We start from the raw sequence: 20,557 nt of genomic DNA on the forward strand, positions 1-20,557 counted from the left end.
CCATGGTAGATTTCTAGTGATTTTTTTTCCATTAAAAAACAACTTATGTAACTAACTTATGTTATCTCTGTGATTCAGAGATCTGTGTACAGGGCCTAATCAATCCATGACTGTAATACACATACAGGCTCCCAGGGACCCAGTAATGAACTCTGGCATTGATTGAGGAGGAAGATTCTTTTAACAGTATTCCTTGGTGAGCTGTTAAAATACAACAGTTTCCAGTACTGCAGTATGCTTAAGTATACACATTTATACCCATTTCCCACCCTGCACTAAGGATATTCCAACACATACACTGTTCAGCCTTGCTTGTGTAGTTAGCAAAGGAATCCTTGACCTCTCAGCTTACGAGAAAGAGTATCTGGCAACACTGAAATTACCTGGAAACTACAAGTAACAGCCTTTATTCTTCTGGTTTGATAACATAAACGTCAGTATTGGCTAGTTGAGTTTTGTTTTGCATCCGGTTTTGGGCGAAACTCGGAGCCGTGGAGCTCTGAAACTCTTTTACACTTAAGTACCCTGTTTGCAGCATGTAATAGCTGTTGTCTTGATTTCCCGGGAGGAGGCAGCTGGAAGGAAGTTGGCTTCTTCTGCTGTCTCTCTTACTCTGTCCTCCCAAGTGCCCGTGATCTCAATTCAGCACTCTCCTGTAATTTTCCTTACGTTGCGCATGTTGCTTCTCTGCCATCGTTCCAACAACGCCACTTGTCTACCTCGCTGCTGCCGTTCCGCTGCCGTGGCTCCGTTCCTGGGATCCCGCCGCCCCTCCCAGCCTGGTGCGAGCGAACGCGGAGTTTTCCCCCAGAGCGGGGCGGGCTTGCTGGGCTCCGCAGCGCGGCTGGATGCTGAGGGCCTTGCGGCCTCTCCCTCCGCCGCGTCGGCTCCTCCCATGCGAGCACACGGGGCGGAGCTGCGCTTGCTGCAGGAACCTGTGCTTTAAGAGCCACCTCCCGCCGCTGCTCAGCCCTGAGCCGTGCCCGTTGCCGCCATGGTCTCCTGGATAATCTCCCGCCTCGTGGTGTGAGTGCGTGTGGCCGGGGCGCGGGGAGGTGTGGGCCGCTGGCGGGGCCCTTCCTTGGTGGTCCCTTGAGGGCCGCGGCCCAGAGCGGGGCTCTGGCGGTGGTGTCAGTGCTGGCCCGCGGGACCCCACGCCCGGGAAGGGGCGGCTGGGGGGCAGTCGCCCTCGCGGGTGGCTGCGGCCGCAGACGGGCGGGTTCGCGCGGGCTGCTGCGGCCCACGGGCGGTGCCGCGGTGAGGGCGGCTGAGCCCCGCCCGGAGATCGGCATCACGCCGGCACCGGCATGCCAGGGGGAGTGCCCGCCCCTGCGGCCGGGGACGGTGCAGGGCGTCGCGAGGCGCTGAGGGGTCTGTTCTTCTCGCAGGCTGATCTTCGGCACCCTTTACCCCGCGTACTCCTCCTACAAGGCCGTGAAGACGAAAAACGTAAAGGAATATGTGAGTACGAGCTCACCGTGCCGGCGCAGCACCCGCCTCGTCCTTCGCGGCCGCCTCGAAAGCCCCCGGCCTGTCCCCGGGACGATGGCACAACAGCTCCGCCGGGGCTCGGGTCAGCCAGGCTGCCCGAGCAGCAGCTCCAGTCGTCTCTGGAAAAGCTGCCAAGGATGGGTGCTTACTGAAATGGGAGGTTTCAACCCGTAAATGTGGGCTGTATTTTCTCAGGCGATGCTGAGTGAGGAGGGGAAAGTGGGGGAAACACTGCAGTGTGGAAGCACATGTGAAAGTCCAGGACAAGTTCTTTCTTGTAACTTTATCCTTGCTTTGTGTCCTTTACTGCTTTTTCAGTACTACTTTTGTTTTCTTCCAAAGGGTTGAATAATCCTGCTTAGTTTGTGGCTTCCTATCAACTTTGCTTGCGATCAGTGTTGTATGTTGGTTAAAACTTCATTCTCCTTCCCTTCTGAAACCGTTTCCCTCTCTCTGTCTACACCCTTGCTGCGATTACCATGCTTACAACACCAGATGTTTTTTGTGGTAGTGTGTTGCGTTCTTACAGAAGCGATATTCTGAGTAGATCACTTGAGACAAGACCTATGATGTGGAAAAGTATGGCACTAATTTTTGGGGTTTGTTTAGTGATTCAATGGTATAGGTTTCCTGAAGTAGTTAGTCTGGATTGCTGCAGCAGAGTGGTTCGAGAAAATTTGTTTGAACTGTGAAAACTTGCATATTAATTATTTTTCCTTGAGAGGACCGCATCAGAAATAAGCAGTTAGATGTTGGACTGTTACCTGTCTAATTCAGTTACACTTGAAACACTTCTTCCTTTTCAACACAAGTAGAAAGACAGGAGAAAACATAGCAGAAGGGGCAATATCTGCTCAAAATGTTCTTCATGTGAAAACTTGAATGCTGTTCTGCCCATTTTCAAATCTAGCTCTTTTATGTACTGCTGCTTGCTCATAGTGCTTAAGAACCAGCATTGGTTAGGGTTTGGTGGTGGAGAAAGGTCTTAGAGGTGTATCCGTGCTTAAGTGGTGTAGTGAAACTTGACACAGACAAAGCTACCACAAACAGTTCATCAGTGACACCAGAGTACAGTGCAAATGTACTGTTCTCTGCCCCCATGATAAAAATTCAGGATAAATCCTTGATCAGTTGTGGCAAACTACTTCTAGTAGCTCAGATTGTCCTAAAAGCAATTTCTTTCTTTTTACATGTTGTCTTCAGCGTTGGTCAAGTCTACATTCCGGTTTTGCTTTTGCATTTGCTGAATTTGTTTAGGTTCTTGGTGCAAGTTCGGGAGACTATATATGTGCCTGAAGCTGGTCATCATCAGGGTGAGCAGCAAATGACTCCTGACTTCTTTTAGTAAATTGAAAAAAAAAATGCAGCCTCATTCAACCCACAATTTGGGAAGGTGTTTGTAATCTGTAAGAAAAAGGGCTTCTTCCCATCTGCTTTCTCGTCTTTTAGTTTCTGATCATCTGCAGGGACTTCTAAAACTAGAAGTAGGATCCTTGTAGTTTGTTTAGGAGCTAGACTTCTTTTTTTCCCTTGGCTTTAAAGCATAGGGCGTAGGGTGCCAGAAGGAGACAGAGGCAAGAGATGTGTCCAATATCAAAGATGTGAACGTGATGTTTATTTAAACAGTAACAAAACAATGTTTTCTGTTCTCAGTTCATACTCCAAACATTCTGTTAGCAGAGTGAAAAATAAGCACAAAGCTTACACTAAGGCTGCCGACAGTGACCTCTTTTGAGTGAAATCTACTAATATATGTAAATGCAATAGTTTTCACTAAGAAAAAGGAGACACTGTAAATTCATTGCTTTGTATTTAATCCCATTTAGAGACAAAATGTCAGCTGGAGATCAATCAGGATCCTTTTTTGAATTCTTTAATCGACTCCTATCTATCCTCTTGGCTAGAAAAGTATCTTCTGCACAGTTTGTCATCTCACTATTCACAGCCTTTTCCAGATGTTTCATGAAGATGAGCAGCACAGATCTCAGCAGATTCCTGTGGGATTCCACTGGTAACTTTCCTCATTGTGAAAAGTGGCCATTTACTTTTATCCTTTGTTTCCTTTTTTTTAACCAATTGTTAATCCTCAGTAGTCCCTTCATTTTTATCCCTGACGATTTTGTTTCTTTAAGTGTTTGTATAGACCTGTTAGAAACTATTTAGAAACTTCATATACTCTTGCCCTGTAAGGAAAGCACTATAGCTAGCAGAGTCTTATGGAAACTGAAGAGTTCTGCTATACTTATGATTTTTTTTTCTGAAAAATGCCCTTAATCTTTGTTTTGTTATATATATGTAGGTATTTGCTAATTGCTTTTATTACCATTACTACCTTTATTTTGCCTAATGCTGAAGTAAGATTTACTGGTGTATAGGCTTTCTGAAATCTCTCACCCTTTTGGATCCCTTTTTGCAAACTTAGATTTATCATTATTCACACACTTCGTACAAGAGCTGATTCATGTTGCTGCACTGAGGACTTAATCATTCTTTTTGAAAAGTTGCTTTAGATCAGCTGAATGGCTCCTGGTCTTGTCCAAACTGATGATACAAGGGAAAAAAAAAGGCAGGAGAGAGCCATACAATGCAAGTTTTTGCTATTTTCTCTTGTGAAAGAGTTTACAGTAAAGTGGAAATAATTTGGATTATTAACTACTCATTCACTGTGTTGGAGCAGCTGGAGGCAGATTAATTTTCTTTTATGAGAAACTTGTGGAGAGTCTTTCAAGAACAGATTACCAAATTTTCCAACACGTGCAAGGTTGGGGAAATACCTGCTTTTATAGTATTTGCAAGGATTGTCAACAAGTCATTATTATATGAACATAATTGTTCGTGTAATTTTAATAGATTGATTAATGTATGGATTTAGTATGTGGCATTTCCCTGATTCAGTTTAGTCCTTTTTTCCTATTCTTGATGACACTAAGGGTGTTAAATTGCTTTTAATTGAGGTGTCCTCTTCATTTATCTGCTACTTATGCTCTTTTTTAATTCTCAACAGGATAGAAAACTAGCAATTTCCCTTATAATTCAGCTGACTCCTCTTGAGGAGTAAGCTGAATGAATTCTAAGCTTGTAGCTGAGAAACCAGTTACCAAAACAGCAGTGTGTATCTGTGTTTGTTAGGGGGGAATTATTTTGTGCTTTGAAAGAAATACTGCCCCAGATAAGGGTGTGAGGAAGTAGAGAGATAGATAAAAGGCATCCAAATGTGTCACAATAGTACATACATCTACTCTAAACCTTGAACAAGAAGATTAGGTTGATGTGGCATGTTCTTTGCTTTTATACCTCTCTCAGTGAGCCTTTATTTAAAAAGAAAAATTAATTGCTTGTGTGATTTCTGGGAGTAATGATTAAGGCAAAGAATGCTTACTAGTGAGTTAGCACAAAATAATATGTTTCTTGGTTTGTTGTTTTTCTTTTTTCCTAAGGAAAATCTTTACATCAGGAAAATACAGGGCTGCAGCTGAAACTTAAGCTTTTACATATGTGCGTGTATATATTTTTTATGGTATTCATGATATATGGAAGAGTGTAACTTTACTTAAAGTGAATGGATAAATCCTTTTGGATAGGTCATTTGGGACCTTAACGCTGTTGCACCATAATGTTGCTCCAGGGCATGCATTCCTCAATGTATCTCTATGTGTTTATTTAGAGCACAGTAATCCTACATGTTTTCTCAGACCAAAATGTACCGTTTAGTATGTGTCCATTACAGATTATATATGCCTTCTTTTTGAATATGTCTTAATGTGTGGAGATGAGTCATTTATACTGAGAAGACATTTTACTTTTTTTTCTGGGTTCTGATGTATGTCCGTTGAATGATTACTCTTTTGCAGGTGAAGTGGATGATGTACTGGATTGTATTTGCCTTTTTCACCACTGCAGAAACACTCACAGACATTGTTCTTTCTTGGTGAGTTCCTTAGTGGCACATTGTGGGGTGGTTTTTTTGTTATTGCTGTATTTTTGTTTTGGTTTTTTGCCTTTTTTTTAAGCAGAGAGGAGAAGTGTTATGATGTTAAGAAAATCAACTCTTGTCTCCTTTAGGAGTTTTCAGTCCCTGTGAAGAGTTAGCAGGTTTCGAGATACTGTGGGTAGCAGCTGCCATTTTAGCTGTTTCAACTCCTTTGCTTGCAAAGTTAGGGTAAATGCACAGTATCTGTAAAGGATCTTCATCCATTCATAACTTAAAATATTTTTGAGAAGCTGTTAATGTGAACTGATACAGTTGAAAAATGATAGTCTGAAACACACCTTAAAAATGGTAGAAGGAAGGGACCTACTTTGCTTTGACAGCCTTTTATGTGGAAGAACAGATCACACGCATGTCAGTGCTGTAAGTGGTTTGCATGATGAACTTGGCTTTCCCTAGGAAGGGTGGGACAGGCTGGAATAGAAGAAAGCAGATTGTTACTCCATTCGATGCTCTGTGTCATGCTTGGCAATATGGAGGCCTCCAAAAATGACAATTCATTGTTACAGAGCTTCAACTTTGAAACAGGGTATCTTCAGTTGCCTCATTGCTGTAGTGCTTGAGCTTTGCATACATCTCTGAAACAATGTTAGTCAAAAGTTTCATCTTCTTAAGAGCCATACATGCCATACAAAAGTGCACAGCAGCTTTGTTTTTACCTGCGTAAAATCTGAAAAGCGGACAAAGATCGAAAAAGTGTAAGAGCTTCAGTTTATTCACATAAAGGACTTCTGAAAACAGGAGTTTCTTCCTACTAATTGATTTAGTAGAGAATTTGCATTCGCTTGTTTCAATCTCTGCTATTGTATCTTCTCAGACTTTATTGGGTTAGTGTTAGAGAGGACAGGCATAGGTTCTGCCTGCTCTTTTGCATTTACGCTGGCCCTGCTTTTGTGTCTTACCTGAGGAGTACCTGTCAGAAGTTTCAGAAACAGCCATCAGCTTTAGCAGCAATGTGACATTACTAAGATACATAGTTGAAAATTTTGGAAATTAAGAAGGGAAAATAATGTGATGTTAACATCCGGTGGATGCTCTCTGAAGAAACTTCAGAATGATGAGAGTAGCTATCAGATTGTAATTTGGTGTGTTTGCAGGGCTGAGAGATGCCCTGTTTATGGAGTTTTCATGGCTATGGATGAAAGACTAAATGATACTCGAAGAAGGTATGTCCTAGGATTCTAAAAAGGGTTCTGCTTTTCTGACCTGAATAATTGATTCTCTGGTTTCTGAGCCTTTACCTTGCCTACACTCTTTCTGCCTGTGCTGCTCTCTGCTAGTTATCTCCGTCTGCCTCTGTGCTGATCTTGATTCCAGTTCTCCATCTTTCTCTTTCTTCTTCTTTTTTTTTTTTTTTGCCTCTTTCTCTCAGGTTTCCCTTTTATTTCGAGCTGAAAATCGCATTTGTGATTTGGCTGCTCTCCCCTTACACCAAGGGCTCCAGTGTCCTCTACAGGAAGTTTGTGCACCCAACGCTCTCCAATAAGGAGAAGGTACTTGCTTGTTGGAAGATACTGACCTGTCTGGGACCTGATTGACTTCTAATTCAGTTATGCCACAGTGAAAACTGAAATCAGTGAATCTTGCTTGTGCTGACCTTAGTGAATGTAGAATGATTCTGTGTCTGACAATGATGTCATACTGCAGCTTACTGAAGATTGCAGTGTAGCCAATAGTTTGCTTAATGCTGAGAAAGCATGTTTGGCTAACCCAGTGTCATGAGCCCTTACAGTCACTGTCAGTAGTTAAGCCTCTTGAAATATGATAGGAGGAGCATATTCTGTAGCCAGTCTGTTTTTTCACATTGTTGGTATAAGCAACTGCTTTGTTTCAGTAGTTATAATTTGGAAATAGCATACTGTATTTTAAAGCTGCATTTACATGTTTTCTGTAATTAGCAGAGAAACTCAAGTTATGTGATCAATGACACCTGATGCTAATAGTCTGAAAAAAGATATGAGCTTTGTGTTTTTAAGGGTGACGATGGGGAAACCTTGATCATGTTTGTAACGAGCAACTAAATGCCATGTTCCATGTTGCATTCCTAGGAAATTGATGAATACATTACTCAGGCTTGTGACAAGAGCTACGAAACCATGATGCGAGTTGGCAAGAGAGGGTTAAACCTTGCTGCCAATGCAGCGGTTACTGCAGCTGCAAAGGTAATGCAGTGCCTTCTGTAATATTCGTGAATTCTCCAGCAGTTTATTTTTGTGTACCAGCAGTTAGGTGCTGTGGGTCTGTTAGGGATACTAGTACTTGTTTAGCAGCAACCTGCTTTTCCTTCCTTCCAGGTTACCCTGCAGATAATCCCATCCTTTGACTTAAAAAAAGTAGAGGGGGAGTGGAGTGGATTTTGCTTTTACCTCTTACTTGTTTTCACTTCTCTGTGTTTTTCAGACTACCCTAGTGGGGAATAGGGCACCTTTGCTCCTCTTCTGAATGAATAATTCCATGTGAGATGATCTTGGTGAGATGCCTTTCACCCTAATTTTATGTCCTCTTAGGGCCAGGGAGTTTTGTCTGAGAAGCTTCGAAGTTTCAGCATGCAGGATCTCACTCTCATCCGAGATGAAGATACTGTGCATATGCGAAGCCATGATCCACAGCTGCACCCCTCTGGTTCAAGTCTTCTGGAAACTATTGAAGACTCAGGTACAGAGCACCTCCTGGGCCATAGTATGAGACCTCTGATTGTGAGCCAGGAGGGCTTCCCTGAGCCTTGGGTCTCAGAAAGGAGTACAAGATTGTAAATTATCTGTGAGAAGTTGCATTGTGTTCTCTAGAACCTTCTCATTTACATCTCTGTACTTATTCCATACTTATCCCATAGTCATTATTCAAGATGGTCTCTCTGTCATGTGTTCCTTGAGGATGGGCCATTTTAAACCTCATGAGATTCTTTAACAGTATTTGCTAAAACTTTTGCTCTTGTTCCTTAGCTTCGTGTTACTCCTCAGGAGAGGAGAGCAGTGTGGCGCATCGGTCTAATGGAACCCCGTCAGATACTAGAACAGACCCATCAGATGAAGATGCAGGAGACAAACTTCCTAAACGTACCCAGAGTCTCAAAACTTCTAAAAAGGTGATGAAAGCTGAAGTGAGTTGGTGTATAGATAATTTCCAGCACTGACATTGATTTGTGAGCTTGGTTGAAAGGCTCTAGCTTTATAGTCTCAGCATTTAGAAGCTGTATATATATAAATTTTGTTGGACTGTCTTTTCTAGTTGAGTCCCACATCAGAGGACTTGTCGTCTACTTGCTATACTTGTCTCTAGCTTTTGCATTTTTATCATGCCTGTAAGCCTCTGTCATAAGGCAGAACCCAGCTTTTCTTTCATCTGGATTTTGTATTGAAGGGTGGAGCATTAGATATCTTTAACATGTTTTGTTGAAAATATCCTCTCTCCTATCTGCTACAGTCTGAATACATAATAGTGGCATTTATCCCTGGGACAACCACTTTCTCTTAATCTAAATGCAGCAGTTGTGTACCCTCTTAGGCCTCCCTTGACTTTTACACATTAGGTATGGGAAATTACACCAGTCCTACATACCCCATTCCTGGAGTTTGTTCTTGAAGTTTGAGTAACTAGTGATTGCTCAGTTGTCTCCTTATGTTCACATGATGATCCAAGGTATTTACAGCCATTCAGTGGGACATGAGATGCCTGATTTCTTATTATTAAAATAAACCATACATGAAAGTAGATGCAGTTGTGTCCAAGAATCACTTGAGCTTAGCAATCTTTTTTCCAGGTGTTTTCAGGTGTGTTTTGTAGAAAATGCTTTTTGAGGTGCTACTTTCCAGGTCTTGACACTTGCTTGCGTGTTTCTTGTGGTTTGATTTATACATGATAAAATGCTTCTCCCTTTTTATGAAGTTGGGGTCCTATTTGCTTGATTCAACTTGGACCTCCAATGTTATTATTTTTATCTAAGATAAAGAATGCTATATAACTGACTCACATTGTCAAGCTATTCAGGCTAAATATGAAATAGTTTGAAGGAAAGTTATTGCTTAGGGCATGATTTTAAGTTGTACTGTTAACGTGATTTTACAGTGTATGGGAAACCTTTGCATGTGCTTCAGTGCTCCTTGTAATAGAATCACAGAATAATTGAGGTTGGAGGGGTTCTCTGAATTCACCTGGTTCAAACCTACTGCTCATGTAGAGCCAGTTCCCAGGACCAGGTCCAGGTGGCTTTTGATTTTCTCCAAAAACGGACATCTCTGTCCAAAGATGCATTTTAATTTAGCTAGGATCTTTCTATGGCTTATTTTGGAGTTGACCCCTCTTCTTTCTTGCCTTCTGTATTAGACAGGAGCAGGGAAACAAGAGACTCAAAATTTGAGTGGAAGCTTCCTAGTGAGGACTTTTCAAAGTGAAATTATGAAAAGACAGAAGGAACTCTTCTATGCTGTTTGTTGTGAATACACAAGTACTGATAAAGCCCTTTGCAGGCATATTGGTATTTATGCTCAGATTGTTGGGTCTTCGGGTCAGATGCAGGACTGGTAGGAGGTCTTTGACTGAGATCGCTGAGATTGCCAGCCAGGGCTGAATGCATCACTGATGAATAAATGTGCTCTTCTTACCAATATCTAGAATGTAAGACACAGAAGTAAAGTGTGCAAATTAGTTCAGGTTGTTTCTACAGCTTTCAGAGAACTGCACTGGTGATGGAAGTTAAGAAGCAGAAAAGTTAGAGCAGTGAAACGTTATGTGAATGTTACCAGTCAGAAATATCTGTGTTTAACCTTTTGTTTGGACAGCCGGCTTTGATTTTACTACTGTATATACCTTGTTCTAGAGTGCCTTGTTCTGGGTGCTATTTGATGGATATGTTGAGTGATTTGTTTATTGAAAAAAAGAAAGAATGGTTAAACAGACATTTTGAGACAACAGATGACATTATTAGGGTCATGTTGTTGTTGTTGTTTTGTCCTATTTTTCACTCTGCATTCTTGCATCTTTCTGTTACACATTTAGATGTTAAAATAAACTAGCCTAAGATGCCTCTTTTTATTTCTCCTCAGCTTCCAGTGAGAAGTGTAAAAGCCCGCCCTAAGAAGAAAGCTGCTGGCTCTCTTGCTTCTGGCGAGTCATCCTAAGGCGACCTGCCCCCCCCTCCAGCACCTGTCTCTGTCCTGGGATTTGCCTTTCGCTTTTTATGGGGAAACTCTCCAAAGGAAGGGAGCTGAGATTCTTGTACATAACTGATACTGCTTTACAGAGCTCATTCCAAGGCAAGGGGGAGGCTGGGATTCAGAAAGCAGAGAAGAGGATACAAATCCTCAGGAATTTTCTCCTTTTCATCTCTCTGTTGGAGGGAATGCTGATATGTCTGTACATAGCCAGTTGCTTTGGAATTCCCACTGTATAACTCTAGTTGAGAATCTTTGCTGGAAAAACTGACTAGGGTTAGAGACATCCATTGCACAGAAGCTGGAAAAATACTAGACACTGGAGTTCCATAGGGTGGGTGGCTCTCAAAAATGTCTTCTCTTGCTCTGGGTATTCTCCTGCAGCTGTGTGTTGTTAAGAAGTGCCCATCATGAGTCATATTCCTTAAGAATGGACCATACCTGATATGTCCATTGCCTTTGAGAAAGTGACTGAAGTGATATATACTGAGTGCTTTTGAACATAAAGGACTGGCTCATGGGAGGTATATGCTAGATTCCCACTACTCATACTGGAAGACTAAGAGATTTGGTTTAATTTTATTTTTTCTGGAAGGTGATAATTTTTTCCAGAAGGGAGATAATTGGAAAAACTGATACAGGAAATGTGCTATTACATGCACATAATATGATGGATTAGGTAGGAGTTACTGTTGAGAAGGAAAGTGTGACATCTCTAAGATTTTGGCTCTTTTTTAAACTGCTTGAGTTTTATTTCGAGTTCTAATGCTCACTTTGACTCCTCTGAGAGCATCAGAATGAGGCGAGTCTCATGCAGTTCCATGGCAAGCATACTCGCTTTGCCATTTAGTGGTTGAACTCATGTCGTTGTGTTGCTTGTTACTTCAGACAAATTCTTTTATTCTAGCAAATGTCTGGGGAAAATCTGTCTCAAAATAGTCTGCGAACATACTTCAGAATTTCAGAAGCCCTCACCTCTCAGCTTTAGGAGAATCAATCCTCAGGACGTAAGAACTGAAACAGTTGATTTATTAACGGTCGAGTTCCTCTAATTTCAGGATTTCGTTTATGGGGGATAAAAAGCAGGCACTAGGGCACAATACTGGTGAATACTGATTAATCTGTCCTCTTGCTTTATCCTGCTGCAGCCCTTGCACAGATTCTCTGTCTGATATGTGCCGTGCTCATCAGTGTCCTGAGACTCGAGCAATACTTAACGCTTGGGACAAAAAACTACGAGGAATGTAGAATATGTACTGTGGGAGGGAAATTGTAGTGCTAGAGAGAAAATGTGCGTAATGACAAGCCATACTAGACTCTTGAATGCTGTTAAGGGGAGGACCCCTGTACACATGCCGGCTGAGCCTATGAAAATGTAAGAGTAGGGTTCTTGTTATCAAGATCTATAATGAAGGTGCACCATTTTAGACATGGATATCTGAATGAATACTTGATGGTCTTAATTTTCACTGAAATTAGTTATCAAAGGAGCCTGGCTCCTACGTGCAGGTGTTTGCATCCCATGCTTTTGTTGTCACATTTCTGAAATTACAGTGAATTTTTCACAGAGCCCAGTATTTTGCTGTTGACAAGGTATAGAAGCACTTCTGCAGCTAATGCTCCACAAATATTTCTGTCCTAGAGAATAGCCTTTCAAAAGTTTATAAAGTTGAAGATTAGGACTGAATTTTTTTCTTGTTTTCCATTGTCTTGGTGGCAAATTGTTTGCTGTTGAATTCACCAGTTATTTCAGGAAGCCAATTAAGTTGAGTTTACTATTTTTTGCAGCTTTAAAAAATTTAAACTTTACAGTCCATGTTAGAAACTTGCCTCCTGTCAGAAGTATTTGTCCTAAATTATCCACAAGGCCTTATCCAGAAGCCAGTCGAAAATGCTTGATTTGGCTCTGCATTTCATAAAAAAACCCACAATTATTTTGTTCTTTTTAAGTTTATTAGCAAACTTCATATTCATGTCTTACTAGCACATGCAAATGCATGTCCTGAAGCAGGAATACTTGCTGTTTCCAAAGGAAATTCCTCTCTCCAGACGACAGATAAAATCTTCCATGGTTATGTGGAAGATCCAGTTGTGAGATATTGCTGTCCTAGACTTTACTGTACTGAGCAAGAGAGAACCATTGTTCTCTATGTACCAAGTATGTCTATGACCACGTTTCTTGATTTTTTTTTCAAAATTAAAATTGTGCATAGCAAATTATTTATGTAAATCATTGTGAGGGACTTGATTTGGAAGCCAAGTCTCCCCTTGTGCTGTTCTTCTTGCCCTTTCCTTGGGCATGCACTGTGATAGTCTACGATTACTGGGTTTCCACAGAGCAACTTTCCAGAATCTTCTCTAGAATTCATTTATTTGTAATGGCTTTTCTGCTTTGAACCACAGGAAGAATTTCTGAAGATTCAGTTCTGGTATTTGGATTTGTCTTTGTCTTCCTGAGCTGGGGCCTGTGCTAAGTAGCGTTTACTTAGCATTGGTGCTTGATGTCGTTAGCTTGTGGGTAAATACGGGTCAGTTTTACTCTGAGTTTTCTTTATACAGGGGAATTGGCTTTTTGTTTGCAAGAGGGAGTCTACAGTAGAGTCAGGGACTATCTAGTGTGTGATATGAAGCTGATGATGTCAAGCAGCAGAATTTACCCAGAGCAAGACCAGTGTCTTAGCATGGATACTGTTTTCTTCTTGTAGTACAAGTGTGACTGCTAGATTGTGCTTTGCTTGATCAAGCCACTGCAGGTCTACCACCACCCACGTGACCTCTTAGTGAGCTTCTAGATCTAGTTGTGCATTGGATACACTGTCTTGTATAGAATTTCTCTTGTTAATGAGAGCGCTGAATGTGCTGTTTTGATAAAATGCTTTTATCAGCTGCTGTTCGGTGTTTTCAGCAGGAAATGCTGGAATGTAGTTTCTCTTCAGTATCATCTGTGGGCTTCATCATGCAATTAAGCAAATGGTTAAATCTTCACCTAGCAGTAGAACCCTGTTGTGTTTGGTAAATGTTTAGAGCCTTTTCCTAATCTGCCTGGCCATAGAGAGAAGTGCAGTAACAGAAAATGATACTTGAAGGTGGGGGCTAAAGAGGGTGGTATGTGTATGTCAAACTTCGTGTGTCTAAAGGTTATCCTAAAATACCTGTACCATGACATACAAAGTTGAAGCCATGACTGCCTTTGGAAAAGAAAGGTTTTACTTTCATGCTTTGTAGTAGGATGAGTCAGTGTTCTGCTGTTGGAAAAGAAAATACCGAAATGGGGTTTCCTGTGTAAGAAGCTTAATGATTTGTTGCATAAAAGGGAAAGTGTTTTCTTGTTTGGCAGTAATCCTCCATGGTGGGTAAGAAATATGAAAATACAGGGGAGACAACTGTCAGGTTTTAAACCTTTACCGAAACATCATTGTTACCTACTTTTTTAAAGTGGAGTTTGTGATTCTCCAGCTTTACATTTCTGGGACTGATTTCCTTTAGACTAGAATGATTTCCTTGGTATGTAGAGCATATATATAGAGAGGGGTGCTGGTGTTCTTAAAATTGCAAAGCTTGTTCTGGGGAAGTTGCACCTTCCCTCATTTTAGTGAATTGATTTCCACTCATTGTGCTTTTGCAGTGCTGGGCTTTTTTTTTATGCGTCACTCTTGGAAGTATGACTCCTTCACAATATACTTCCTTGGAAAACAAGAGAACCACAGCTTTCCAGAAATGGTTATTTATTCTGTGCCATCTTAATCAGCCGGAAATTTAGTGCCTTAGGAGAAAAGTAAGATATCTGTGGAGAACTGTGCTGGTTCTCTGGTCCATACAGAGCATTGTATCAAGGAGGCTCACAAGTTAACTGTGAAGTGTCATTGTGTGTTTGAGAGCAGCTGTTGAATTGAGCTCTTTCCTTTCTGTCTTCCAAAGTTGCATATAGTGCTGGAAAGTGTGGATTGCTCCCTAAGAGAGAAATCTGGGGAAAAAAGTTGTATTCTAATGGGGACACTGTATTGTCACATTACTGCTTGCTGGGCAGATGCTGAATGACATCTCTATGTAACTGGTCTGTACTATAGCTTTTCTTGCTTTAGCCACTAGGAATTTGTAATGTGCTATCTGGCTGAAGCATCTTAAGGTGCTGCTTTGTGACTTGTCTTGTGAAGTCAGAGATGTGAAAAACCAGGAAAGCACTGCAAAGTTACATGAGCTTGTAGAACCATAGAGGTGTCAGAGTCGGAAGGGGCCTCTGGGGGTCATCCGGTTCAACCTCGCAACTCAGAGCCACCCGCTGCCAGTTCCTGTGTGCTATTTCTGGTCTGGAATCTGCTGAGTTTAATGTTTAAGAGCTGATAATATGTGCAGAAATGTGTATGCTGTATGGGAATGCATTTTAGTGTTACCGAGGAGAAATGTTTCCTGGTCACTTTTCATCTGGAATTTGGCTCTGTTGCAAGACACTATAAACATAACTCCATTCTTATGTTCCTTATAGGTATTGTTAAAAAGCCTAGAGGTCTCAAAAAAGATCTTGAGGTATGCAGAATAAATTGTGAAAACAGTTGGTTTTAATAGTAAATGGAGACAATGACTGCATAGCAGCTAAGAACCTTTCCTGCGAGATAGATTGATAGATAGCATTAGAGTAGAAAATGAGCTGTCTATGTTACAGAGTTGTCCAGTAAATACTGCTAACTTTCTGAGCCTCAAGCAACACTTAAACTGTGCATTCTACAGATGAGAGCTTGATTTCTTTTTTGAGCCTGATTTTTTGCTTGGAATCAGTCTCTGTCTGTCTCCCTCCCTCTTTCCCCCTTTGCTTTCCCCTGCCTCGCCATCCCTTTCAAACTGAGTTTGAGCTACATACATTAAGATTCTTCAAACTTTCATCCCTTCAGAGCAATAAAATTTTACTTTTACTTCAGCAGGCAGCTGATCTGCAGGGAGGACCAGATGAATATCAAGCATCTCTCGTCACTTTCGTAGATGTGTTACACTGGAGAAGCAGTAGCAGGAAGCTTCAGAGGATACATTTGCCTGGGAAATTCTACCCTCTGTCCCCTGCCAAAGCCTGCATTTTTGGGTGAACCAAATGCTGGACTTAGCTATGCTCATATACACAGTTATTTGTAGAATCCCACAATTCAATGTCAGAATTTCTAGTGCTCTATTTCTGATGATAATAGGAATTAAAATAATACTAAGTGAAAAGAAACAGTTGCAAATTGGTGTTTTTTTTTTTTTTGCAACTTTGCAGGTAACTTTAGGTCATTGCTATTTATATGCCTAAAATCTTTGCCTGAAGCCCCTTGCAAGCTATCTGTTACTTTCTTGCTCTCTTGCAGAGCTCCTGTTCTTCTGTGAATTGGCTATGTTTTTTATATTTACTCTTATTAAGCAAGGGCTGGCTTCTATTTTACTGGCTGTGGAGATTGGAAATATACTGTATTAGAGCTGTAATTTAGCCTTTTTTTGTTATTTAAACCTATGACCTAGATTGATACATGTAACTGGTACAACAAGGCCCAAGGCTAGATTCCCAGGTGGAATGTATCTATTGCAAATAACATAGTTTGACATATTTCCCTTTTCTTGCAGTGGATTCTGGCTGAAATGTGCTTACTGCAGACCCTTTGGACCAAGAGCATTCTGTCAGCCTTTAACCAGATCATGTTAGAGGTAGCATTTATGGGAATAATGCAAAAATAAGTGAACATTAAAGGAGCAAAAGCTCAAGTCTTCTGTAATATATGACTGTCTGAGACTATGTAAAACACTAAAGCATTTCTGGCCACAGTGGAAATGCATTGCTATACTGACTTACAAAGGTAGGGCATTCAGTCATGGTCTTTGTAGCAGGTTTGAGAGGAAAGTTAGTCTGGATGGCAAGCATATAAAGTTTTACATACCAAGGAATTAAGTTTTTATCACAAGTAATGCTTAGTAACTTACCAAAAAGAAAGAAGTAAAAAAATTGACTAAAATTATAAAATTAAGAGAAATTTTCCTGATTGTCAAACCTAGTATTGAATATAAACTTTCTCTGTTTGTGTTGCTGCCTTATTTGGGAAAGCACTGCATTAATTAATTCATCATTTCTGACTCCTCTCTTAGATTATTTCTGAAATTAATCTCAAATTAGAGATGCTTGGGTTTGACTCAGCATTTTAACATCCTCAAGTCCCTGTTAGCACAGTGTTGATCTAAAGGCAGTACGGCACTAGGAGGGTTGTGAATTACTTTTTGTCCACTAGAGGGTATAAGCATAACATAAAACCACTGAACATGAGAGAGCAGAGACATGTCTCGTAACAGTTCAATTATGGCAGCTGAACAGCAATATTTCCTAGATATGAGTGAAGGTCCTCCTTGGGAGTGAGGGGGAAAACAAGCTGGGGCTCTAATGCAGAAATATTTCATGAAATAATACTGCTATTAACCTCTGACTGAAAAGGCTGTTCTGGGCATTCTTATTGAGCCACTATCCAGTAAGGCTTGCTGAGACAATAGCGTTACAGAATAACTGAACTCACTTTTTAATTTTTGGTGTATATTGAAACCATTTTCTAGCTGTAGGAAGCAGCTCTGAAAATGGCAATGTTTGTGATTCCCCCGCTCCCCGCAGCCCTCTTCCCCCCGCCAGCTTTTGCAATTAACTGATTGCTGTGTGTTGCTCTACTTTATACTCTGAATTTTAGTAGCATTTCCTGGTAAGGATGAGTATTTTCTTTCAGTTGGGTCTGTTTTCTCTGAAAAGAGAAGCAATTTTAATCTAAAAATACAGATGTATCTAATGTTACTATGGTAATTTGTGACCATGGCAACAGAGAGTTAGCATTCTGAAGAACAGACACAGATTTGGTTGGTTTTTTGGTTGGTTGTTTTTTTGTTTGTTTTGTTGTTTTTTTGGGTTTTTTTTTAAGTCAATTAATGGTGCACGCATTTCACAAAATAAACTTGACTTTTCATATTTGTTAACCATACAGGATAATATGAGTCCATGGGATTTTGACATTCTTACATGGAAAAGCTGATGTTAGAACATAATGTAACAGTATGAGATTCTTTCCAATGCTGAGAATTTCTTTTATTTGCAACAGCATAGATGGAGACTTGCAGACTGAAGGAGGATCCAGGACATAGCAGGAGGTTTCTGTAGGAAAGAGAAACAGAATCTAGAATAGTCCTGGGGATTCTTCAGTGTCAGACATCGGGGGAAAAACATGAAGAATAAAATATATTCAATATGTTTCTATTTTCCCATCATATGATCAGCCTTAGGTAAACCAACACAGTGCTTTTGGGCAGGGCTAAATTTCAAGTACAAGTTATGAATTGCCCTGACATGCCCCATCCCAAGAGCATGTAGCGCATTCTACGAAACATTTAGTAGTGATTTAAAGAGTTATAAGAAATTAACCTATTATTGAGGGAGGTAGGAATGGGCTTTTGTGGCTAAGCCTTGTATGTAGTGTATTTATCTCTGCCTGTATAGAGCTAACATAAAGGCTCTCTACTGTCAACACTCAGTGTTGGTTTTATAGGAAGTGTGCTGATGTAAGTTTAGCCAAAACTAAAGCACAGATTTTTTTTCCAACCTTTTCCTTTTTCCTAGGTTCTGTTGGGGAATCTAGCAACTGAATGGAAATTATAGCATTGTTGCTATCGCTTGCTTATTTGGGGCGATGAATATATTGAATTAAATACAATTAAGCAGCATTTAATAGTTTAATTTTTGTAAAATTAATTTTGTAAACAGCTGTTGTGACCATTCTGTATTTACTACAAGAATATGGTAACTGATGCCTGGAGCCATTGTAGTGCAGGAAGGCTCCTACCTCCAAAAAGGGAAAGCAGAGAAAAGGCCAACGCAAACTGAATTAGTTCAGCTAGTGCAGTCTCCTGTCTCTGATACTGCTCAGTTTATTTGATGATCAGAGGGTAGTTTGGAATTAAACACACATTGGAAAATGCCTCGTTACGACACTGTCACCTTTTTACCCATGTGCTGAAGCACCATGGTGTTAAATGACTGAGTTAATAGAGTTTTCCTAAGAGGAGGAGTTGTTGAAAATCCATCACTAATTTTTGTAGTCATTAAGTCTGGTCACTTGCTGCAGTATAATGACTTAAATGTACAAAACCTAAGTCTTGCGTTGTGCTTTCTTTAATACCCAGACTCTTCTTAGGTATCTTGTAACAGTCTCTTTTGAAGTGCCTATTTTAAAGGGCCCATTGCTTATGTTCCATTTCTATCCAGAGTATAATACAAAAGGTTTTATCAGCGCAGATGTGCTCTTGTTCCGCAGGGTGGCAACTAGTCCTTATTTCTCTTCTCAATTATTTTGACATTTCCACTAGAAGTGGCTTTGCTGGCTAAGTTCCCTTCTGGTGTATCAGGGTCATACACATGGAAAGACAGCCCTTCTGTTCGGGTTAGAGAGTATTTGGAAAGCTCATTTTACTATGTCTATTTAGGCTTATTTATCAACTTGCTGAAGATTGCTGATGAGACCAAAAAGACATCATCTAAGGACTAAATTTTGAACACTACTTCTTGCTACTGTCTCATGTGGGTCTCTCTGGTAAGTGGTACTCCCAGGAACAACTGATCACAAGCCTATGATGGCACCTCTAAAGAAAAAGTTGCTGTGGTAAGGTTTAGTTATTGATGTGGGTGAGGGAGAAAGATTCTGGAAGTTATTTATTCACTTTTTATTTCCAGTTTATTTTGACAGATAAATGTCTCAGATACTTTGAATTTAAATCTCTATGTGTCATCAGAATAGGCTTATAGATTTATTAGTTGAAGGCATGGCTTTTTGTTCTTTTTTAGTGAGTTTACATACCTTTCTCCCCCCTCATGCCCCAGTTTCTTGCTACTGATGCCTGTGGATATTATTTTAAAAAATGCTGTTTTGTTATCTTTTCAAATTGTGCTCCTAAATCATTTTAGTTTTATCTTCATGTCTTATGTGTTTAGTCTTCTGCCATTCCCCCTCTCCATTGTTGAATGAATAAATATACAAAAATGAACACAAAGTCCTGCTATTTCTGCTATTTGCCTTAAAAATAAGGCAGATTTTGGGAATCTGGTTTGTCCTGGCATTATACAGGAACATAAATGTTCCTCACTCTCAGGTTGTGTCCGCTTCCCAGCTGTTAATTGAGGACTTGGATACCTATCACAAGTGTATTTGTTAGGTGGCCTTTTTGTTCCTGCAGAATACTGTTGCTGTTAAGCATCTAGGAGACCTACCTGAATTGTAATGGCAAATAACTTTTGGGGAGGACAGAGGATGGAAAGCATTCATGTGTGCAACGTTAGAGAATGGTGGGTATCTTTTTCTCGGTCTATGTGCAGAAGCACGAATGTTTAATCAGTACTACATAGCTACTATACCTAGGCATGAAACATTAGAGTGGTCAGGAAATAAAAATTGTCTTGCAGAGCCGGGTAGCAAGAACTCAGCTTACTTACTGGAAAACCTGTGGTACCAACAACTGGCAGTGGGTATGTGAAATTACAAGGTAAAAATGGGCTGTGAGAAGAATTTTCTGTAGCTACCGGTAACAGTTGTTCTTCCACAGACCCAGCTAGCAGGTAAAGGGGGTAGCTGAGAGCTAGCAGTTGTAGTGGCTGGGATAAGAGAGGAAATCAGCTAGCAGGGTTCTAGTGGCATCTTTATATTTGGTGTTTTGGTAACATATGTCTGAGGCTGATGAACTGTGGTCTCTAGCTGGAACTTCATAACAGTAGTAATGGACTGAGTCTGTTTTGGATTGAGTTGAAATCCTTTTTGGCTTTGAAATTCAGCTTAGTGGTTTTTTTCCTCCCCAAAGTAGACTCTTGTATAGGTGCAGCCTTTCTCTTTTTACCCCCTAGCTGTCAGTTTTTCCTGCCAATGCAATGAATCAAAGAATCATAGATTGGATTGAG

The 20,557-nt window shown here is 40.6% G+C and overlaps 1 protein-coding gene across 6 annotated transcripts; it reads left to right on the forward strand.

Annotated features, from left to right (window-relative positions):
- On the forward strand, positions 1 to 19,653 carry REEP2 (receptor accessory protein 2). Of its 6 annotated transcripts, none has more exons than XM_030957223.1 (9): positions 1 to 1,026; positions 1,389 to 1,461; positions 5,343 to 5,419; positions 6,577 to 6,645; positions 6,852 to 6,972; positions 7,528 to 7,641; positions 7,987 to 8,134; positions 8,422 to 8,564; positions 10,522 to 19,653. In XM_030957223.1, the coding sequence occupies exons 1-9, from the start codon at positions 995 to 997 to the stop codon at positions 10,594 to 10,596; spliced, it is 852 nt and encodes a 283-aa protein (XP_030813083.1). In that variant the 5' UTR covers positions 1 to 994; the 3' UTR covers positions 10,597 to 19,653. The 6 variants fall into 6 exon arrangements, with proteins under 6 accessions (XP_030813083.1, XP_030813085.1, XP_030813084.1 ...); XM_030957227.1 differs by lacking the exons at positions 1 to 1,026; positions 1,389 to 1,461 and adding exons at positions 2,762 to 2,804; positions 3,437 to 3,502; XM_030957224.1 differs by lacking the exon at positions 6,577 to 6,645 and having other exon boundaries at positions 3 to 1,026.
- The last annotated feature ends 904 nt before the right edge of the window (positions 19,654 to 20,557 follow it).

Source organism: Camarhynchus parvulus, chromosome 13 (assembly GCF_901933205.1).
Source record: "Camarhynchus parvulus chromosome 13, STF_HiC, whole genome shotgun sequence".
Taxonomy (NCBI): Eukaryota; Metazoa; Chordata; class Aves; order Passeriformes; family Thraupidae; genus Camarhynchus; species Camarhynchus parvulus.